Source organism: Caretta caretta, chromosome 7 (genome assembly GCF_965140235.1).
Source record: "Caretta caretta isolate rCarCar2 chromosome 7, rCarCar1.hap1, whole genome shotgun sequence".
NCBI classification, from domain to species: Eukaryota; Metazoa; Chordata; order Testudines; family Cheloniidae; genus Caretta; species Caretta caretta.
Window position 1 is genome coordinate 45225647 of NC_134212.1, and position 24530 is coordinate 45250176.

At 41.7% G+C, this 24530-nt stretch overlaps 1 protein-coding gene across 1 annotated transcript in view; it reads right to left on the reverse strand.

Annotated features, from left to right (window-relative positions):
* Positions 1 to 271: 271 nt before the first annotated feature.
* Positions 272 to 24530, reverse strand: part of WDR82 (WD repeat domain 82) — a 33592-nt gene continuing 9333 nt past the window's right edge. The window contains exons 2-9 of the mRNA XM_048856406.2: positions 18708 to 18805; positions 14737 to 14803; positions 14392 to 14491; positions 12035 to 12151; positions 9493 to 9648; positions 7512 to 7581; positions 5008 to 5150; positions 272 to 4188 (exon numbers count right to left, since the gene is read on the reverse strand). Coding sequence (XP_048712363.1) covers positions 4159 to 4188; positions 5008 to 5150; positions 7512 to 7581; positions 9493 to 9648; positions 12035 to 12151; positions 14392 to 14491; positions 14737 to 14803; positions 18708 to 18805 — 781 coding nt within the window. The 3' untranslated portion in view covers positions 272 to 4158. The remainder of the gene's footprint in view (positions 4189 to 5007; positions 5151 to 7511; positions 7582 to 9492; positions 9649 to 12034; positions 12152 to 14391; positions 14492 to 14736; positions 14804 to 18707; positions 18806 to 24530) is intronic.

A 24530-nucleotide genomic window follows, 5' to 3' on the forward strand; every position in this document is an offset into this window, starting at 1 on the left:
TACAAAACTCATGTCTAGTTATTCAAGTTACTGGTATATTTAAGGGCAAGAAAAGCATTTTTTAAACAGACTGTTAGTATAGCAATAGCATAAGATGTCTGTTTCCATTACCAAAACCCTTATAATTAGGTAGAACAAACTCTTCATAGGCAGGGAACATTTTTAAAGTTATTTTAAATTAGTTTTCCCCTCCCCTACAAACAGTAAATAAATTTGCACAGTAAAACTAATTGTCAAGTAGTAAACACAGAATCTACATTACTAAAAAATAATCGGTCTACAAAATATTTATTTGGTAACAGCCGCAACACTGAATTTTCCACATCTGCAGTACTTTATGGCATCTCATAAATTTGACATTAATGTATTTACACTCCAATAGATGGTCACCACCTAAAAGTTAAATTCACAAAACCAAGCTCACAACCAAATATATAGTCAATAAGACAGCAGTTGCAATGGACAGCCTTTCAAAGGCAAACAGGATCCCAGCCTGCTACTCAGAAATCCTGTTGCAGATTGTTAAAGTGCAAATATAGCCAGAACTGTGATCAGAAAAGAGATTGTAGCTTCCCTATTTATTCTCAGTTGCTTCTTATCAAATCTGATTAGATTATGAATCAACGCCACAATCCTGCAAACTTTTGTACACATGCATCAATAGCATTATTCACATACTTAAAGTTAAGCATCTGTGTTATATCTGCAGGATTGGGGTATGGACAGGATTTTTTTTTTTAAATAAAGATAAACTGCCTCCTTTGCAATCATATATGGATCTGAGAAGAGGTCAAACTGGGCTCCTTTCTACTCCTATTACTGACACCACCAGTAATGAAGATTCGGAATCAGAACTTCCACTGATCAGTGCCCGAAGCAAAACAGAATCCAGCTCACTCTCCCCTATCAACTCTGCAGGGCCAATGGGAATCAAAGTGACAGGATATAGCCACGGAGCTCTCACACAGTAGGCTGGGTATGGTGATGATATTTTTAGAGGTACTATTCTGATTATACCCAGTTCCCCTAAAAGTACTGAAGTGTCACTCCTAACATTCTTTTAGTTTTCAAGCCTTGCATATTCTTTGAAAGCCTTTTTCCCAGTCTTTCAGTTTGCTCTATGAAAGTTAATGAATGCAACTGAGTTTGTTGTTTTATAAAAGTTTCCAGATAATTGTTTTGGCAACACAGTCAGCTCTTTCCATTTTTCCCTAAAACCCTGTCAGAAACCCTGATCGCTACATTAAGATTGTGAGAGACTCGTGACAAAGAAAATCAGTCAGCAGAAAAAAAGAAAAATCTAGTTCCCTAGAGACAAAATACTACCAATTTTACACTGACAATCAGTGATGCCTTGTGTCTGATCCTGCAAACTTCTCTTGATCTGAAAACGTTTGATGTTTCTGATGTGCAAATTCTTAGATCAACATTTCAGCCCTCTATTGTGTTAAACATTCCATGCTGCACATACCATAGAGGGTTTCAACGCAGCTGGGGATACAGAATACAGCCTTATGAAAAGTGTTTAGAGCAGATTTGCAAGTGGCACTTCTCAGAAGAAAAATCTTTTGAGTCTCTTCCCTGCTTAAGTAATATCTGATGGGGACTAACTGTTCGTTTCACGCACTTAAGAGCACCTTTGCAAAAAACTGAATGAGTTTGCTTCAGGTTATCATTGTTTCAACCTCAATTTTATTTTTAAACTCCTCACCACCACCATAAACATGCTAAGTTATAAACCTCTGCAAAATATGGCTGCTCACAGAAACACTAAATGGCAGCTATAGCATCAAACAGCCCAGAATGCAACAAGAGCGAGCTAAAAAAGAAACAGCTGCAGAAGCCTCGTCATGTGTAAGAATAGATTTTCATCTCCCTTTGCCCATGGCTTTTTGAGGGGAAATCAGCACAGTATTTGCCAGTAGGAGGGATGCTGGTGCAGCCATACAAAGGAATCTCTGATCTGGAACTCCTGCAGCATAAGTGTTTGGCGAGATCAAAAGGAAGTCAGTCTGTCATCCCCACCGAGTCTGAGTAATAGACTAACTCGCGTAACACAGAACACACCATAGAATCGGCTTTAAACATGTACAGTATAATTAGCACACAGGCACATCACAGAGTCTAAACAGCATTTTTTTAGTCACAGCATAGAATCAAACAATTTCTCAGACTGTCTCATGCACAGCAGCCCTTTTGGTGACGTACAGAGTGCCTGTCATAGATAACGCTGCAGAGTAACATGCACCAATACCTCAAAGGGGATGAAAAACCCATTCTACACCCCTAGCCCTTGCTTATGGGAGTGTGCGTTATGCTAACAGTTGTAACAAGCAAGGGTGGAGCAGAGAAAGGGGTGGGCTGTACCACAAATCCATATATTATTCCAGTGGAACATGCTCTGCGTTAGACGCCAGGCCCTACAGTGGAGATGGAAAACTACACAACATGGAGCATCAAGATCACTATTACCAGAGATGTAACAAATTATTTTCAGGTATGAGATGACACTACAATGACATCCAGGATCAGCCTATTCCCTGTTCAGATTGCCACATTAGCAGTCTCTTGCATTTTTTGGAAGGTGGGGTGAGCAGCAGGAGAGAAAGAATGGATTTTCCAAGCCAATGTACCTAGGATGTATGCTCAGTCTCTAGGTTGCACGTATTTGGTTAAGATGAGAGCACAGTGCATACACAGCTCCATGTACATTGTACCTTTCCCATCATGCTAATGGAGATGCATCACACCAATTTTACAATGTGATGACTTAGGAAAAGAAAGAAAATGAAATAATAAATACCAGCTGGTAGGCTTGATTTACTTTTTGCATTACCCAAAAATGGACTGCAGAGTGCAGTATATCACGAACAGAGGCATAATACTTCTGCAAGGGCATTCTTTACAGCAATGCCAGGGCAAAGTACAAGAAAAAAGGGATATCAGGTGGACATCTCAAATTCTCCATTTGGCTTTGGATAACACCCATCCGACTTAAGTGAGCCACAGCCTTTTAAGCAATTGTTGAGAACTTGCACAATGTGTGAGGTAAATGCATAATGGAATCTTGTGTGTGAAAGTATTACTAACAAAAAAGGGATACAGGCCTGGACCCAGTTTGGGGAGAATTTAATGGAGCTTATTTACAGAACAGGAGGAGAAAGCTGCATCAATGGAAGGTAAACAGCCTGAACTCATCCCACAATACTGGCCCACATCATACTCTTCAATACCTAAAAGTAAAAAAATATGACCCCTCCCTACTATCCTCCCCCCATAATATTTACAAGTAAGATCAGCAAAGATGATACAGAAGGAAGATGCATTGGAGACGACTGCAGTTTCAGTCTTTGTTTTAATCATCTTTCTGCTGACAGACTCCTTTATTGCTTGGGATGCCCACCAGACCTCTTCAGTACTCTATGTGCCTTGGATGTTGGGATGATGAATGGCACAGAGGCTGCTTCAAGCTTTCTCTGCCAGCAGGCAAAACCTGTATGGTCTGCCAGACACTAGACCACTAGAAATTGATGATGGAGGCCATGATGCAACTATGCAGCCTTTGCCCAAGTGTTCGATAGCAAAAGAAATCTCCGTGCATCTGACATTTGGGTTAAAAACAGTCAGTCTACTTGTATTTGGCACAAATTAAGTTTGTATTTGTAGAATTCAGCAGTGACACTGTAGAGATCCCAGGCGTGATAAACATGCAGGTGTGGGACAGAACTGAATGTCCCACTCATCCACCCCAGTTTGTCTGTAGGCTTGTGTGTTTACAGTAAGAGAACAAAACACAATTACACCTTAGAAACTGCAGCAAACTTTTCATAAAATCAGACTTTCCGTTATTCCTCCGCTGCGTTCTCAAAAGTAACACTGTGCCAGTTACAAGTTCTGCTGGAACCTATTGGACTTTGACCGGAAAGTAGGTACATGTTGCACCCAGCTTCTGGGTACAGCAGGATCAGACTCTCGGAGGTCAAATGAAGGAGTCCTTCTGAAGGAATGCAGCAAATAAAAGACATACATGAACATACGTGGGTATGATGGATGAGAACATACAGTCCAGGAGAAGTAGGCAGCTCCAACACAATCTTTGCAAGAACACGCTGCTATTAACAGTACGGAAGCCACCCAGTGGGCATTGTGGTTTCAGAATTAGTCATCTATGGTTGGCAACCAAAAGGCCTAAAAGAAGAAGAAAATGTAAGCATGGAGCTAGAATAGGCGCCTGAAATTCTTCACCCAGTGAGCCCTAAAAGCAAGCCAAGGAATCCGATACATGCTACCAGCAGTTTAGGATTAGTATCCCTGCTTGGACTGGTTTGGTATGCATGTCAAGCTGATGCTGCCAAAGGAAGCCGCTCATTCTATATCTTACACACAATACATGGGCATGCTCAGGCCTAGCAGTCCTCCCATACCTTCACTAGACAGTTAAGAACTCTACTTCCTAGCAAGCCCCTAAAACTGAACCTGAACAGGACCTTAAAGCCCCCGGTGTTTATGATGGAGAATCATGAAGTGTCAGCCATATTATGGTGGTGTGAAAGAGCCCATCTTTCTGTGTGCATGCACATGCACTGCTTGTTCTCAATGTTTTCATATACATTGTTCCTTTCTGTCCCCAATGCCAGGCTGTGGGAATCACAGGGAGGGCAGGATGTAAGTTGGACTGGCTCTTCCTGAGCTTAGGAGAGGACCTAGCAAAGGATGACTACCTCCTCCCACACAGCCATCCAGGGCAGCCTAAGAGAGGAGAATTAGAAAATCCTGAAGACCAGCCACTCCCCCAACCTCAAGCACAACCTCTGCATCAGGGGCTGTGAGAAGAGAAGCAAATGCATGGAGGGGACTTGTGGGTGGTTTCCACTCCTTTGGCACTGAGCAGTCCAAAGGGAACAGAACAGGATAGAGAATCTACTTCAATATTAATTATGGCCCATTGACCTACCAGAAATAAGGTGTTTGGCCCTCAGACTGAAAAGGATGGACCTGTGTTCTTACCATGTTGGAACATGCACTGGCAAAGGTCATGAATTTGGGATTGAACTGCAGACAGGTTATAGGACCTGTGTGTTTCCCATCCAACACAGCCACCTTCATCCCACTCTCCCCATTCCAGACATGAATTTTTCCATCCTCTGAACCTGTGGGTTGGAGAAGATAAACACACATAAAAGGCCAACAACAGAGGACAGAGAGTCAAAGTATCATTGGTAAACTGTAGCTAAGACACCAGAAGAGAGCTATCAGACCTACAGGAATCAATTTTTGATTGCCAGCTTTTTAAAAAGGTTGCAGGGCTAAATGCTGCCCATACAGAATGCCATTCAAAGTCAGTGGAATTTGTACATGCAAGTATGAAAGGAGAATTTACCCCAACTTGTTGTGGGGGTATAGTTACCAAGAGGAAGTATACCGAGTTGATCAGAATAACTTTATATACTCAAGTCTATATATACACACACCACAGATGGTGACACTTGGCATCAGCAGAGTGAGGTCTTGCATACATTTAAAATGCTAGTGGCACAGCAGCAGCTACACCGATGTAGTGCTTCAGTGTAAACACTACCTATGCCGACAAGAGCAATTCTCCCATGGGCGTAGGTAATCCACCTCCCCGAGAGGCGGTAGCTAGGTCAACAGAAGAATTTTTCCACTGACCTAGTGCCGTCTACACAGGGATTTAGGTCGGCCTAACGATGTTGCTCAGATGTGTGGATTTTTCACACACCTGGGCAACATAGCAAGGTTGACTTAATTTTCTAGTCTAGACCAGCACTACGAAGAGAACAGCTTTGCTATGCACATTAATGACTGGAAGACCAACAGAGGATAAAAGGCATTGTTAAAAAGGTAGCTGTAGTGCTAAATAAAGCTCAATGGCATCCTAAAAGCCATCTGATTATAATCCTGCAATTTGCATATCATTAAAGACCTGGTTTTCAGCAAGCTGTGCATGTATCTATGCATCTACTTGGAAGATGGAATATTGTATTTGTCTGCACAAATTCCCAGTTCATACACAGCGCAAGGTATGCATTGGACTTTGTTATATGCTTACTAGTTACATGCAGAATCAAATCAAAGATTCACACATGCGCACAACAGCTTGCTGAAAATCAGGCAATAGAAGTGCAATCTAGCCACTGAAAATTGTGCAGTCTGCAAATATGGTAAACCAGATTTCAGTGAGTTACGCTAAATGTGAATGGCCAACCTTGTTAAAGAGGTTTCAACTCTCATGATCACCATACAAGTTTTTATAGCAGAAGTCCATAATTTTCATTTTAATGGGACACCTTGAATTTTTAAAATTGACCTCTTTTCAAAAATATTTTAGTCTTTGGTATAACCCCTTTTACATAAGATATCCTGACTTTTCAACAAAACCCCCAAAAAGAAGGTGGGGGTTTTGTTTCCTTTTTGTCTATATGGGATTTTTAGGAAAGAAGAAATTAAGTTGGCATCCAGGGTAAATTAGTCAAATTGCACAAAGCAAAATGGAAAAAAAAAAAGCATGATTCTGGAGTTTAGCAGTTGTAGGGACAAAGCTGAGAAAGAAGTGAATCTGTCCAACAACAGGAGGACTGAGGATACCTAAGAGTTTGAGAAGGGATATGTTTCCTGGCAAGAAGGGTAAAACATGCAGAACTAAGCTGTCTCCAAAGGATAAAACGAGGGTTTGGGGGGAAGGGGGGGGGGGGAAGAGAAAAATAAAGAAAAAAGGGACAGTCACCAGAATAAAGAACCACCATCAGAATGGTCTTTCCTGAGAAACTGAAATACCACCCTAGATTTAATTTTAGTTATTAAGAAGAGTTTATGGGCAGGTTACTGATGACCAGCTAGATTTCAACATTAGAATATCTTTAGGAGGAATATGAATGAGATTGTGGAGTTGTTTTGCAGACCAGTTTTCATTCACTGAGAGCAATGTATCCTAGAAGAGCCTAGTTGATACTGCGCAGATTGCAGTACACAGGTAGCCCAAATAAAGAATGTAGTCCGCAGGTAGGATGGAGGGAGGCTGCAACATTCCAAACTATTCAGTTGCTTTTTCCTCCTACACAATTTTACCCAGGCTGCTCTGCCAATCCATCTCAACAGCAGCCTGAGGGGACCAACTCTTGGGGGTGATGGTAAGAGGGAAGTTCAGTCAGTAGCCCTTTCTAGCCTTCCTCTTGGCTGAGATTGCCAGCCAAGCTATCAATTAGCATCAGCTGTAGTGGTAATATGTGATGCAAACACTTGGCCAGTGGGAAACAGGGACAGACCTACTTACTAAATTAAACATTAAAGTACATTGTACTGAAATGACAGAGAGCATTGTAAGTGTCTCCCACAGCATAGTGAGGAAAGCATTTTCTAAGTCCTAAAATAGCCTCTTGCAGCCTTTAAACCAACTTTCAGTTTAATTATATTAATACCCAGTTTCAAAGCACTGAAATTGCTTTGTAAGAGGACACACAATGGCAGGCTACAAGGGGGTAAGGATATCTTACCAATCATTATGAACTGGGAATCTGGTGTGAACGATGCCTCCAACGTGACAGCCTTACTGTTATTATAACCCTACAATACAAAAGAGGTTAAAATGCCTTCAAGCCTGTGGCAAAGGAGACATGTTAAACCATACTTCCAGCTGAAGAACAGGAGCCCCTCCCTCAAGCATTACAGACTGCCCTATGCAAAGCTCTTCAAGTGCCACAGGAGGGGACAGAGCACAGATGTAAAGATTAGGAGTGGGGAATAATCTATCAAGGTACTAAACCAAACAAACACTTTTCCCTCACTAGCAGAGCTTGAAAGCTCCATTAAAGGGAGTTAAATATCACAAGTATGAGAGCTCTCCAACAGGAGCTGCTCAGTTGACCATGCCAGCTCCACACAGCAAACACGCTCCTGCCTGGAGTACACAGGAGGTGCTGGATCTCCTGGGTCTGTGGGGAGAGGAGACCGTGCAGTCAGAGCTCCACTCCAGCCTTAGGAACTTTAACAGGTACAGCCAGATTGCTTGGGGCATGGAGGAGAACAGCTTGTAAAAATCAAAGAGCTGTGGCAGGCATACCAGGAGCAAGGGATGCAAACAGTTGCTCTGATGTAGAGCCACAGACACGCCGCTTCTATACACTCTCCATATATCTTCCAGGACCACAGCAGTATCCAAGGCACTCTACCCAGCAGGAGATTAAACACAATGACAGCCTCACAGTCATTCAGCTGCAAGAGCCTCATTGGTGTATGTCCTTGTGAATCCCGTTCCCTCCCCTTTAAAGATGCTTTCCCCTGCATATATGAAGTTTACCTCAGCATTACACAGATAGGTTAGCATGGGTGTGGAAAAAAAAATCTACTTATGGAAAGTATGAATTTATCTTTATTTATATTCATCACATAGTGTCTGCTGCTAACATTCACAGACAACAGCAACGGGTGCACACAGTCATTATTAGAAGGTTCATAGCACGGTGCAAACACACTATGCCAGGCTCAGCACACTACAGCAACACACATTACTGTTTCAGAGGAACAGCCGTGTTAGTCTGTATTCGCAAAAAGAAAAGGAGTACTTGTGGCACCTTAGAGACTAACCAATTTATTTGAGCATGAGCTTTCGTGAGCTACAGCTCACTTCATCAGATGCATTACTGTGGCTCAGTGTTAAAATGCTCCCTTCAAGGCCTCCCTCAGCCAAATAGCCTCCCCATTGAGCTCCTCTTCTAGCCTTTCAGGTTTCAGAGTGGTAACCATGTTAGTCTGTATCAGCAAAAAAGAGGAGTCCTTGTGGCACCTTAGAGGCTAACAAATTTGTTAGCCTCTAAGGTGCCACAAGGATTCCTCATTGTTCCTTGTTATAGCCTTGTGTTCATAACGCACAGCACAATACCAAACAGCAGTGCAGGATCCATGCTTTCTGACAGAGATGGCTGGCTTGCAGGTTACTAGGGCAATTGAGTACCCATTGAATGATTGGATTGAAAAACTTGCGTAATATAATGCTAAACCTGCCCCCAAGGGACACTGCAAACCCTTCCCCAAGACACCCTGTGACCAGTTGCACAGTGGGATAGCTACCCATGGTGCACTGCTCTCAGTGTTGATACAAGAGCTGCTCCTGTGGATGTGCTCCATTGACACAAGGAGCATCGTGTGGACATGCAACGGTGTTTTAATTACAGAAATGGCTGTACGTCCATGTAACTTAAGTTACTTTAACTTTGTAGTGTAGACAAGGCCTAAGAAATCAGGGGTACAATCAGCGGCAAATTAGTAAAGAAGCCCTCTCTAATACTTATGTCATCCACAGGGCATCAGCTATCTCTATTACTGCAGCTGGAAGGGAGCTCCAAGAGACCTGCCCCTGGAATACATGGAACTGGGGTGTTTTATCCTCCAAACTAATAATCCCACATCATCCCATCCCTGACAAGGACGTAGCAAAGACAGCAGTTTCCAAGAAGGCAACCAAGACAGCATACTCACCCCAAACGTATGCAGCACAGCACCCTTAAAGGCATCAATCAGTCGAAGGAACCCTCCATTGGTTGATATGAGGATGAGCTTCCCGTCATTACTGAACTTCAAGCCTGTCCACTCACAGGTTCGATCGTACTGCATCTTGAATGTAGCAAACGGACCCTTAAAAAAAAAAAGTGGTGGTGGGGGGTGTTGGATCATATTAAAGAAGTTCTGTATTAAAATCACAAATGAGGTTTGATTCCCCAGAGTTTAAATTCCAGGGTATTACTAATTAAGAGGTCTCTTGGTTTTTGGTACTGTTTCTCTCCCTCTGTGTGTGAAACTTGCAAGCTGCTAATTGTGTTAGTACATTCTAAGACAGAGTCTATTCTCAAAGCAATTCACAGAGAGAGAGACTCAAAGCAATACTCTAACAACAGAAACAGCACCCAGAGACTCCCCACCCTTTTGTTGTATTAACAATTGTGATTAAAATAGAGATAGAGGATGTATGTGGATGGATGCTTGGTGTGGATAATAACTGAATGATCAGGAAGGTGCCAGCCTAAGAATCCAGTGTACATTGGCTGAAGAAGGCGTCAAGTGGAAATAACCAGAGGACCCCACCCGGAGGGCAGACTGGAATCCACCCAACAGCCTCAAGAATGGGAGAACCAAAGAACAAGATAACATCTTGGAGCCGTCAGGAATGTGCTATCTGCTGATTGATTCAGCAACAGCATGATGAAGCAATTCCCATAGACTGGCATAGGAAGATATTCCTATAAAAATAGACTCTAAAAAGTGAGAACTTTGGGGTCTGATTCTGCAAACCAACTTCCAGGAGCATCAGATGAGCATCTGACAAGGCCCTGCTCCCTCCTCATGTCCAGGCCACCTGGCCAGTGGCTTGGCATGAGCAACTCTAAGGCTGGTAACTATGATAACAACCTTGCAGAACCTGTGTGTGTGTTTGTATGAATGAATGTGTGAATAAATAGGAGATTGAATGGAATGTTATAACTAGAACTAACTGCTTACTATGATTCTTTCTGTATTCACAATAAATGTGGTATTTTGCCTTTTTCCCTTTAATAAGATCCTGCTGGTTTTTATTTTATTGGTACAACAGGGGGAATGATTTGTATGTATGTGCACACAAACATTTACTTTGTTGGTAAAAAAAATTTTATATCTCCAGCACGGAAAAACATTTTAGATTCCTAAAAGGAAATAAACCAGACTGATATTGAACAAGCCAGTACTAGGTGCCACACAAAGGATGGCAGGGGAGAGTAGCAACAACCTGTCATATATTGTGATGCAGCAGTGTTCTGACACGCCATGATTCTGTCATCTCCAATAGCAACGAAACCACAACAGGATGTTTAGGAAACTTGTGGTTTCACCACCATAAAAGAAACGACAGTGAACAAACATCTTGTTCACCCCTACAGTCACCAGAGAGAAGAATCAATTCTCACATTACATCTGATTATACAGGGGCAGATTTAAATGTACAATATAGTGACCATTTGCTAACAAGGCCCCCAAACCTAATTTAAACTAAGGGCTGGAGCATCAGCACTGTAGCTCTCATCTAAAAACAGATCTGTTCTCCGCCCATTTGCAGCTACTGTCGCCCAGTTAGTTTTCCTTCTCTCTTGGATGTTGCTGCTAGGTCCACCTGACCTAGATATTCTTCCAGCAGGGCCAGCAAGGAGGAAGAAACATTAACTGCTGCTTCCCACGTGTTACAGGAAGCCTGAGAAATGGGTTTGAAGTTCCCTCCGACTCCTATCAGCCTCCCTACACCCAGGGGCATCATCAGCTTAAGGTAGCAATGCCATTCAGCTCCTCAGTGATGATACCCATAGGCTTGCTCCCAAGCCCTCTGTCTAGTCTCTGACGCCAGTTCTCCTGGAGCAGAGAATAAGTGGATTGTGCACTGGTAGATTGTGCTTCAGACCCCATTCTGTGTAGAAATGTGCCAGGCCTCTGAGGCAACAGCATATGCCTGAACCTCAGAAGGTGGACCAGGTTCATAACCAGTCTTGGAGATACTGTTATCAAAGACCCCAAATGACACAAGAAAGCAAGGCTATGGAAATGGAGTATAGTTCAGTGCTGAGTATGTTGGTGGAGGGAGCACGAGGATGCAAAGGCTTATGATGGGGAGAAAAACGTGCGGGGAGAGCAAATGTCAGAGAGGAAGAGGTAGGAAGGTGAGAAGTGGTTGGGTCAGTAGGTGGGACATAACCCAGAACAAATGCTTTTTACAAGAAGTTGATCTGGGGACTCAGATTTTAATAATTCTCTGGCTCTGGGGTTAACTAGACTGAACTTAAAAGTAGATCCAACATGGGATTTAAGGATCTGGTGGTGGCACCTACTTGTACAAGAAACTCTTATACAAAGCCCTTTTCATATATTAAGTTTTATCTCCTTGGTGCTGCTGGCTGTAGCACGTGCTAAGATGTTTCAAGGGATGCTCCAAAGTCCAGGGTTTACATGCTGTTTCTTGTAAGCTATAAAGTATCAGAAATGCATCTAGCTTGTCTCTTACCTTGTCAAAAGAGCGGAGATCGTACAGCTTCACCATTTCAGAATTGACTCCAGCAGCAAAGATCAGCCCCTCTGGGTCAAAGGAGCATACGGGCTTCCCCTGAAGATGCATTAAGCCCTAGAACATGGAAAACAGTTAAACTTGAATTCAAGTTGGGAATACTGGCGTATGCACTAAGTCCATTTCTGACAGCTCCCTCAGCCGTGCACAGATCCAGCAGGGCAGTCTGCTGGTAGAACAGCTGGGTTTTCAATGGTCAGTCTTCAGTCTTATCAAGAATCTTTCAAAAGGCAGCTTCTCATGTCCCACACTGGCACTAGCCTCTCAATTCTGTACATGGAGTATCAACAAGTGGCTAAGTGGCCATTCATCCAGAAAGGGTATGAGGAACTAAATACATGGCCTCAACTCATCCCTAGTGGCACGTGATTATTATGGAACACTGTGAAAAGGACAATCCAAAGAGGTTAGTCAATTTAATACATTCTAAAAGTTAAAAGGTTTAGGACAGAGAGATGAGAAAGACTTTATATTAGCTTCACTATTAAGGTGAAATAATCTGATTGGTCTGAATTACTGCTGAAGAAATTTAGGAAAACAATTCAGATACACCCCCTGCTCAACACCCCCTGCTCAACACCCATCTACATCTCCTATGGGAAAGAAACTTGCATCACAAGAACAAAAGTAACCAACCAGAACAAGGAGTGCTGCAGAGGCAACATACTACACACTTCTGTGGGGAAGGGAGACGCATCTTGTATTAGTAACAATTATCACTTCTGAGAGTTTCACAGAACACTCCTGCTGGAAGTGATGGAGGTTGTGGGGCTAAAAGACTGACCATTCAGGGAGATGAGCACCCACGTGCAGCTCTGATAAACACTGTCACTACCTATGCTGATTTAACACAAAAACAAACCTTCTACAAGCTAGGAGGCAAAAAAAGTGTTAAACCAAAGAGATCAGATTCCCACACAAGGGTTAGCATAAGAGTCAAGAACAAAATTCTCACTCCACACAAACTTTGCACTGGTTTAACTACAGGTGTTACGTTAAATAACATAATGCAGCTTTGTTTAGTGGACACTCTTGCAACATTGTGTTTAGACAAGCCCTCAGCGTGAACCTGAAAAACAGGGGAAATTAAGATTTTTACAATGTCAAAATTACATAAAGTCGCACATAGAATGGAAGTGAGATGTGGAGAACAATGTCACATCAGCAATATCTACTGACTTCCCATGAGACCAAGCTAAAATTTAGAAAGCAAGAGGCTCTTACCAACATGCACACTACCAAAGAAAGCAAGGTTTCTGATTTAAAGGGCTTATGCTTAGGCAGGTATAACTATGCTGCGAGTTAAAAAAAAAAAAGTTTTCAATTTGTGCTTTACAGCTGGTCCTCATGAATCAGTGACTGTCTCCCTCTGAAGCTCTGTACTCCCAGTAAGGACGGAGGCATGTTTAGGACCTGCCAGTCTCTTCAACAAACATTTTTTCAACACTGCAAATATCGCAAGAGTCAAGGTGTGTGAATGCCAGGTACTTTCAGTGTCCATTTTATAGGAAGGCCTATTCAAGTTTCTGCTTTGGAGGGATTTTACTATGAAACCAGAAATACTAAGTACAGCATAATGGAGGTAACTGGTAATAACGAGAGATGTTAATGAATATACAATGTTACGGTAAGCTTTAGACAGCATTTTGGATAATTGACAAATTAGTTATAACATCCACAGCACTTGAAACAGTACGGGCTTATCATAGACAAAGTTGCAGTGTTAACATAGGGTGAATCTTCCAGCTTCCCCAAGTTTAATTCAGCTGGGAAACCTGGAATCCTCCTGGCTCTAAGTCTGCTTGTGTATTTAACTGCTTAATGTTTTTCATTTAAAAAAAAAAAACAAACAAAGCCAGAGCACTCAACTAAGGGGTCCCATTCTGTCACCACTGATTCCAAGGTACATGGGAGACTTCTAGAGAAGACTGAAGACTGTTTGAGGCTACGGTGTCATTAATATGCTGACAACACCCAACTAGCTCCTTGTTTCATCAGCTTCAGAAGTTGCTCTTTTCTTGCCCTTCCAGCACTTCCCCAAGATAGAACCTGGAGGAAAGTGAGTGAGGACACAGTGTATGCACAAAATGAATACCTAAACAGGGATTCTGCCTGAGATGAGTTCTTCCGAATTCCAAGAGTGCTGGTGGCAACCATGTAATACTTCATGATAGTATAAAAACGAGACCACCTATTTATTTAATCTACAACCCATTTTTCATCATTTCAAACTAGAAGCTTTCTTGCACATTTCATGACAACTGTCAGCAGACATACAAGTGAATTTGGTATCCCACCTGGCAGTTTGGAGAGCGGAGATCCCAAAGTCGGATGGTTTTATCGAGTGATCCAGAAATAAAGGTATCATCCACTGGAGACATGGACAGGGCAACCACTCTGCAATACAGAAGATTAGATAGATCAGGTATCACACAGGTGTGCAAGAAAGTTAGCAAACTAACTATTATCCTGTTGGCTTCACACAAGTTCAAAATACTTAACATTTTTTATGGCATGAGAAGCAAAGTGAATTAAGTCTAACATGGTTTAGGTTCATTACAACACTGCTTTAGCCTCTCTTGTTCTGTTTCATAGCCACCAAAATCTTGATCACAGAAGTGTCCCCTTGTCACATCTCTTACCTCTTGCTGTGCCCTGGAAAGTATCGGATGTATTTATTATCATGTAGGGAGAGGTAACGAATTGTATCTGAAAGAAAATATAAGGAACACATAAGCATATATCATACAATAAATGTTCTCCACCAGATAGCAATGATGGTCTGCTTTGTCTTCAAGAGGGATGCTAAAATGGGATCAACTGAATTAGAAACTGAAACAAAGCAGTCTGGAAGAAAAAGAAACAGCAGAACTAGTGAGGATGGTCCCAATGGTCTGGAGAGACTACAAATACTTCATGTAGTGTAAATGAATTGCCATGAGATGTATACAGTTCTCTACTCCAAAGTTACTGAAGCAAAATAAAAATCAAATAATTGTTCAGTTTTTACTCAAGCATTTCTCACAGAACTACAGCTTTCTAAAAGTTCATGCCAGCATTTCCTGTTAGAAAGGAAGGGAGTATAGATTTATCATGCAAATACCATAGTCCTGTTAATGCAGCCATGCAAGAAGAACTGTCTCCAGCTAAATAACCACAGCAAAGGTGTGAACTTTGTCACTCAGAACAACAATGAGGCCATGTCTATACATACAGCTCTTCCGTCAGAATAAGAAACCCACCTCCACGAGTGTCATAACCTATGTCGGTAGGAGAAGCTCTCCCTCCAACATAGTGCTGTGCACATTACCTCTTATGGTGGTATAACTTATGTCGCTCAGTGGTGTGGAATATTCACACCACTGAGTGACATAAGTTTTGCTGGCATAGGCTGTAGCGTAGACATAGTCTGAGATGCAAATGTCAAAGCCAGGCTGGGACCATTTAAATACTAATTGCTAAGCACAGGCATTAAATACCTCAGAAGAAGAGGCTTTTTTAAAACAAAACAAAACAAACTTGTTCCCTTTGTGCTTTCTTGCACCTCTTCCTGACTGGAAAAAGCTTTGGGAGTAAAGGAGGAATAAGTAACGAGAACAGAAGAAAAGACCCTTTTCATCTAACAGCACTTTCTTTACAAAAACGTAAAATAGCACAGGACAGAATCGATCATAGTATTTTGAAGTCAGTAATTCTTTTAAGTGGCCTTCACCGAATATAGACTACAGTACTAACAGCAATTTTCTTTTGGAAGATTCTGTTGAGATTTTTCACCGCAGATCGAAAGAATTCTACAGAACATAATTCACCTGAATACAAGTGTTGAGAATACTTTTATTTGCACATGCATTTGTGAATGGAGCAGTGTAAATAAGATCAAATTAAGTCTCCAACATCAGCAGTAAACTTTTACTAGGGGAGACAAAAAGAGGGAAAAATAAAAGTAGCTAACTCCCTCCCAATTTCTTTTTTACATACACCCTGTTTTAGAAATATAGATGGACAAAAAGACTGATGTTATAGGAAACCAAAGCAGGGGGTTTTTTTGTTTGTTATTAAGCTTTGACACCTGTTGATTGTTTATTCAGGTTGACATGTTCAATATAGTTACATCAACAAGTGGTGCTGAGACTGCAACATTAATACCAAATTAAGGTAAAGGTGGAAAATTCTGTTTTCACCTTTGTTATTGCAATACTAGCTGGTGGGCTAAATGACTTTTCTGCAAGGCAGGGTGAGAGTAATGAGTTCGTAATCTGTGGGGAACACCTTCTGGACATCTGGAAGGCTAGAATATTTTTCTAAATGCCTTTTTCTGTAAAATACACGTTATGTGGAAAATCCCTCAAATCCAACAATTCTTGACAAAGATTTTCCATTGAGTCAGCTGAGGTCAGAGTTCTCCACAGTCCTCCAGAGTCTGGCAAGAGAACTTTAAGGGTAACTTGGTGACCAAGCATGAATAGCTCAATCTGATGCACCATTCTGAAAGGCTTCTTTTCCTTTGGAGTACCTTCAGATGATCAAATGTCATAAGTCAATCCACCAAAATCAGGAGTTTTACATCCCATTATCGTTAGTACTTACCTGTTTTTACACAGCAAATTTGGTACATATTCCTAGTTTTTCTGCTAAAAACTGCAGTTACCTGTTTTAGAAGAACGCAGGTGAAATCTTACCTTCCTCTGCTAAATACAAACCATTTGTGAAGCACGAGTGGGTGATCCTTTTAGCCGACAGTGCGCTGTCCCAGGCAAGGCAGTGGCCTGTACAGTTATCTCCTGTACCGGGTGGTATCATAGACCCTCAAACTGTACAAACTACTACCTCAGCCTGGAATTAGGCAAGAGGAACCAGGTTTGAAGCTCTTGAGGAACCCTTCAGAAAGAACTGCATCAGAAGCAATTCAGAGGCATATATGTACTTGTGTGCAAATACCAGCATTCGTACAGTAAAGGAATGGCTTCATTTCACCCTTCTCTTTCTGTAAATGCAACATCCTGAAAAGTTAACATCCTGTACACTTCCCATAGTTTCACTCATAGGGTCTATGCAAACTATGGACCACCACAGGATGAAAGCATGCTAGTTTTCTCAGGCCAGTTTACAATTACTTGCAGTACAAATGCTAGTAATAAATCTTTTCTAATCCATTTCTATCACCAGTGTATTTGCTTTAAAAGCTACTCAAAGAGAAACCACTTACAAAATGATAATCAAACTTCAAACCATCAAATTACAAATACCACCTTAACACAATGGATTTAAAGACAATAAACAAATATTGCACCAGGTCAGAGCTTCTCTCAATGAATGATACCACAATGGAGATCAACGCAAAAGTAAAATACTATCATTACAATGAGACAGTCAGTAAGTGCAGAAAATAAATTGTAACCATGAGAGAAAGCTATATGAGGATCAGAAAATTGATTGGGAGCTTCACCAGGAATGAAGTTCTCCAAGGATTCCTGACATTACAGCACAGTCATTTATACCAGCTGTTTCTGACACAGGGAAGAAGAATCACTTTGTGGAGGAAAGAATGTGAACCTGTGGGAGCTGATGAATTAAATCAAAAATTTTAACACCCAACTAATCCTTTCACCCCAGGCTCGGCAAGCAAGCAACTTTAATTCACTGAAGATTATGAAGTGCAGTTACGACGAGAAATGACTATGGAAAAAGAGAGAGACTTCAAAACAGATGGATTGCCCATGCATATTATACTGGGAAAGCAGAGGGGCCAATGGACAAAAAGTCAAGATTGGATGCACAAGAGATGTGTTCTACTCCAGGCTTAGTTAGTGATTTGCTACATCACCTCAATTTCCTGCCCTCCATTCTGTACAAACAGGGAGAATATGTCCCTATCTTTGTAAGGCACTTTGAGATATAGAGGTGAAAGATACTATAGAAATGCTATGTATTGTTTTGAGTCATCTGCTTGCTTTGACAATTCTTTTGTTAAGGTACTCTTTACCCCTGTTGATACTGCAAAGCCAACACAGCTATAAGAGCACACTTGCATGAGCCGGAATGGAACCCACAGAATTGTTAACTAAGTTCCAGATACAGAATCTTAATCAGTGATGAAGCACTAGCCAGAAGAAAGTTTGCCTCTTGATCTCAAATTGAATTTGAAAGGTTGTCAGAAAGAAAACATCACAAACAGTTTTTAAAATGTTAGCTTGAGCACCATTTGCTGTAGAGTCACTGAGTGGGGAAAAATCTTCACAATGGCGTTTTTCAAGGCATAACTATTCAAAACTTCACTAACAAGGTAGTAACTATGTCTGTATGAAACAGTCACAGAGAAGCTAAACGATTGGACCCATATCAAACAGCCAAGAATAGAACTCATCTCCCTTCAAACAATTAAATCATGTTAACTCTGGTTATTATAGCAAAGAGGAACAGTAATCAGCAACAACAGGTCATTCATTATGTTAGCGAATGACTGAGTTATGCTTTAAAGATTAACATCTCTGTTTGCCACCATCCTAGAGGTTGCTAAAAATGAGCCATTCATATCAGTCAAGACCAAAGCCCTCCACTACTGTTTATCTGGGCATGCCATCTAAGTGCAGAAAGATTAAACACGGTCACTTACCATCTATTTTGTTGGAGCTGTACACCACAGTGTTGGCAGCATGTGTGTATCTGATTAGGTCCACTCCATACTTTTTACTATACAGTGTTCTCTTTGGTCTGTCAAAAGAAAATACAGAAATAATTATGTCTACTTCAACACACAAGAGCTCAAGCTGCAACCTACCAACTATTAGTCTACTTTTAGTAAATTAAAACTATAAATCCTTTGAGGTACCAGGTCCTTTTATATGAGGAAGGAAAACTGTTGAGATCATTAAGACCAGAAAACAGAACCAAAGGGGACCTAGTCACATCGTGCACTAATGGATTAGCCTTCCACCTCTGGGGACCTATATTAAAAACCTAAGATAATTAATAGGACTCATTTTAGTTTCTTGTGAACAAGATATCACCACAACAGTCACTATAGAATTTGACACATGCTCATGCCAGCTCAGGAAACACAAGGAATTGGGGGTGTTTTAAGCTAGGAATGGGCAACAGTTGACAAAGTTGTGTGGTATAAGCTACAGCATGAGACACTAAACCTAGTACAAGTTATGACAGTCTGTTCCTTGCTTTCACTGGTGCTAAATTCATGCACACACCATAAAGTGTAACTTGGATTCTTTCCCAATACCTTAAAAGAACCCAAACCTCTCTTTTTCATTCATTCTCAAACAGAGGAAGACTCTGGATCCGCTTTAGGAAACGTTTTGGGAATATCTTCGACATTTCTTCCACAAGTTAAAAGGCCAATAGACAAATGTTATTGGGGGGGGACGGGGACACGACACCCACACATACTATTTGCTTCTAGTACTCCAAAATTTCAGTAACCTCTATCCCGAAAGTCAAATTCTGACATGTCAAGAGCCTCAGTAAAGGCCTGAATATGCTAGAGGAAGTTAAGATACAAATTAATTTGTTTTGTTTTCAGAATACAAGTGGACAAAACTTTAACTGCAACATACTGCAGTGTAAGGTTTCAGTTTCTGCTTACAACCAGAGGGAACTCAAGGAGGTAGATTGTCTGAAACTGATCTGACAACCACCACATTTTATGTATAAACAAGTATTAATTCAAAATTTCCAGAGATACTGAGCGACTTAGTATTAAAACTCCAAATTCCAAGAATCAAACCTGATACTAGCCCACTGAATCTTCTTCCAATACACACACATTCTCTGTCCCACCATAGTTTACTTTGGCTGTACCACTGATCAAATTCTCAAGCATTTTTTCAAGTGTTAGAAGTTTAGCATCTCCACTGGCTTCTCTTCCCCATCACATCAAATGTAGATGTTTTGTCCACTCTTTAGAATCCCAACGTAACTCAAGCCAGGCTGGGAAAAATCATATTGCTCAGAGACCTAGAACAAGCATAAGCCGGAAAGTTGAATGACTTCGGGCACAGTAGCATAGAGCTGCTAGAGGGAGAGTGACCAAAGGAGCTAAAATGGAGTGCAGAAAAGAGTTGAGCTGCTGCACAGACAAGAAGAGACAAAATGACTAAGCAGAGCAATAAAACTGAGCTGCAAGGCAGAGGAGAGGAAATGGGCCTAGTTGATGTTAACTATAAAGTAGTGCCTTGGGAGAATGGGTGGGAGGAGTGAGTAGTGAACTACTTGAGCATGCCCAAGACTATGGACTTGTCTTCACTGCAGGCGTAATTGGAAGGCATTTTATCACAAGGTTAAGTGTTAGGTTAGCTTAGCTTGCCAACCAAGCCAGTGTAGGCTTTGAAGTAAAATAAACTTGACTATTTACTGCTGCAAAACAATTCAATTGGTTTTAGGAGGGAAATGGCTGCTCTAATATTTTGTTACAACTTTGTAACCAAAGTTTGCTGCTGTTCCCAGAATCAGCCAGTTTAATTTGCAAATAAATCCCCGACTGCCACACTATTTTAAAACACATTTGTATTAAAAATTATACACAAACTGTCAATTTAAAAAATGCCTTGATACACTTTTTTTTTAAATCCAAAAAACTCAACAAGCAGCCTGGATCTGCAGATGGTAATACTGAAGTCCCTGTGCCAACTAAATGGAACACTAAAGTTTCTTGTAAAAAAGATTAATGTTTTGTGTAATTTGCACAAAGCATGAGAATCTGATAAGAGCTGTCTTCTTGTAAATTGGTGCACGACCTCTAGAATTAATTCACTGAACACATTCAACTTTCCTTCTTATAATTGTACTAGGTCTCTAAACAATGATTCATATTCGTATGACTCCTCTTTGGCTCATGAAATGTACAGAAACAGAAAATGTGTCATTTTGTCCATAAGAAGGGGGCGTGTCAGTGCTAACTAGGCCAATTCAGTTAAGGTGAAAGTGGCCTATTCTCAACAGTTGACAAGAAGGGGTGAATATCAAGAGAGGGAAAAGTACTTTTGTAGTGCTAACAAGGCCAATGTAATCAAGGTGGATGTCGCCCATTTCCAAATGTTGACAAGAAAGCGTGAGTATCAGCAGAGGGAAAATTACTTTTTGTAGTGACCCATCCACTCCCAGTCTTTATTCAGGCCTAATTTGATGGTGTCCAGTTTGCAAATTAATTCCAGTTCTGCAGTTTCTTGAAGTCTGTTTTTGAAGTTTTTTCGTTGAAGAATTAAGTCTGTTACTGAGTGTCCAGGGAGGTTGAAGTGCTATCCTACTGGTTTTTGAATGTTACAATTCTTGATGTCCGATTTGTGTCCGTTTATTCTTTTGCATAGAGACTGACCGGTCTGGCCAATGTACATGGCAGAGGGGCATTGCTGGCACATATCACATTGGTAGAGGTGCAGGTGAACAAGCCCCTGATGGTGTGGCTGTTGTGGTTAGATCCTATGATGGTGTCCCTTGTATAGATATGCGGACAGAGTTAGAGACTAACAAATTTATTTGCCAAGGTGTCACAAGGACGCCTCACTGTTTTTGCTGATACAGACTAACATGGCTACCACTCTGAAACCAATTAATATAGGTTTCAGAGTAACAGCCGTGTTAGTCTGTATTCGCAAAAAGAAAAGGAGTACTTGTGGCACCTTAGAGACTAACCAAGTTATTTGAGCATGAGCTTTCGTGAGCTACAGCTCACTTCATCGGATGCGTACCGTGGAAACTGCAGCAGACTTTATATACACACAGAGAATATGAAACAATACCTCCTCCCACCCCACTGTCCTGCTGGTAATAGCTTATCTAAAGTGATCACCAGGTTGGGCCATTTCCAGCACAAATCCAGGGTGAGAAAACCTGGATTTGTGCTGGAAATGGCCCAACCTGGTGATCACTTTAGATAAGCTATTACCAGCAGGACAGTGGGGTGGGAGGAGGTATTGTTTCATATTCTCTGTGTGTATATAAAGTCTGCTGCAGTTTCCACGGTACGCATCCGATGAAGTGAGCTGTAGCTCACGAAAGCTCATGCTCAAATAAATTGGTTAGTCTCTAAGGTGCCACAAGTACTCCTTTTCTTTTTGCAATTAATATAGGTTATTCTTGTATAAAGGTGCATAGCAATTGAATCTCCTCATAGTGATGCTGCATTCTTGATCACCCACAGACTTGTGCTTGCTAACCTGGATCTCAAAAAACATTGTCCATATCTTAAAGTGTGAATCTGTTTTGAAAAACTGTAAAATTTGAAGTTCTAAGTTAAAAAAAGTGTTAACTAAGCTAAGCTGAGGCCTTTCAGGCAACTGTAAGTAATTTTGGAGGTGTCCATCCAGGGATGCTGAGCTGTGAGTCAAACCACTGCAACAACGGTAATGATCAATCATTTGAGTTGTTACCCATTTGGGCCATGCAACAGAAACTGAGACAGGGGCTAATATAGCCCAATTTAGGTGCATTTATAAGATCAGGCAAATATGCAGACACATTGTTTACCATGATTACCTGCCATTTCTCACATTTCAAGGAGATGATCTCCTTCAGAGACTGACATTGCTGACCCTTGAAAGCTTTGTTGCTTTAACTATGCTGGCATAAAACTGCAAAAGAATCCTAGTGTAGAAGCAGTTATACCAAAATGAAAGTGTACATACACCTGTAGAGCTTACTGAGGTCTGTCAAAGTGAAATAAGCAACACAAGTATAAAGCACCTTATACCAATAATTATGCTGATAAAAGCAATAGTGTATGTCAATTTAAAAAAAAAAAAAAGAAAAAACAGCAATCCCCTCACCAACAGTAATGCTGGCAGAACTCAGTGAGTTTAGACCAGGCATTTCAAAAGCTAGGAAGCACTATGTCGGAACACAGCAATGAAAGAGAATCATCCTGCCCTTATTTTTAAAAGCATATTATTAGGGATAACAAGTTTGAAAAGGTAAGGATTTCTGGCTCCTTGGAGGCAAAACTGTAGGAAAAAAACTGATCTACAGGCCTGATGCTGTCAAGTTTCACCATGGTACAGCAACCATCATTCAGTTTCCAGTGCTTTGAGTCCACACTATGGCCTAGTGATAAGAGAAATAATCCAATATAGCAATGTACAAATTAAGTATCTTCGAGGCCACTTTACAAAAACAAGTAAGGAGAAAAGTGGCTTATCAATAGATGCCTTTAAAATTGCACCTACTTTCAAATGCACAAATGACAGTGGATATGCATGTTTTAAAAAATCCTGTAACCAGGCAACCTACACTTCCAGATACATTTATCTTGACAAAACGTGAATTACCTTTTAGCACTGCAATATCAAACTGTGGATTTTCCACAATGACATTAATCTAAACAAGTCCACATCAGGACATGACACAGATATAAACTAAAGGCCCAAATGTAGATGCATTCCAGTCTCATCAAGCTATTGTCTACTGATATGAAGTGTATTCCTGGGGAAATTCTGCACCAAAAAATTAAAAATTGTACACACAACATTTTAAAATTCCACAAAATTTATCAAAACAACACTATATAATCACGTCAGTTTCAATTATTTGGGTAATTTATTCCAAAGTACCTGTCAGCATGTATGCCTAACAATACAGACACACACAAAAATTCCCTTAGGAGTAGAGGGTTAAAGAAACCCCTAAGACAGGGGTGGGCAAACTTTTTGGCCTAAGGGCCTCATCTGGGTGAGTGCCATGAATGCTCACAAAATTGGGGGCGAGGGTGTGGTGGGCTCTGGGATGGGGCTGGGGATGAGGGATTGGGGTTGCAGGAGGGTGCTCCAGGCTGGGACTGAGGGGTTTGGAGGGCAGGAGGGAGATCAGGACTGGGGCAGAAGGTCGGGGTGCCAGCTTCGGTCAGCACTTACCTCAAGCAGCTCCCAGAAGCAGCAGCATGTCTCCACTCCAGCTCCTACGCGGAGGCGTGGCCAGGCGGCTCTGTGCGGCCAATGGGAGCTGCAGGGGTGGCGCGGGAGCAGTGTGCAGAGCCCCCTGGCAAGCCCCGGACCCTGGCAGGAGCTCGAGGGCCAAATTAAAAGGTCTGGGAGGCCAGAAGCAGCCCATGGCCATAGTTTGCCCACCCCTGCCCTAAGACAACCCAGTTCCTGTTTTTCCGCCCTCCTCCCCGGGCCAGACACTGCCCTCCCTAGCTCAGGCACTCACACCCCCTGCTCCCCAGGGATCCAAAGGGAGAAACAGCCTGACGCTGGGTCTTGGGCTTGCATGGAGTTTCCTGCACACCGCCATCTCCTTCCTTCAGGGCATGCTGGGAACTGCAGCTGCCAGGAACTCTCCAGCTCCTCCTCCCCCTCCCCACAGCAGTGTCTCCCAGGTCCAGTGGCCCTTAGTGGCGGCCTGCTGCTCATTTCTGGCGGGGGGGGGGGGTGAGGTTGGGGAATTCTGCACGCGCAACATTAATTTCTGCAAAATTCTGTATTGCACAGTGGTG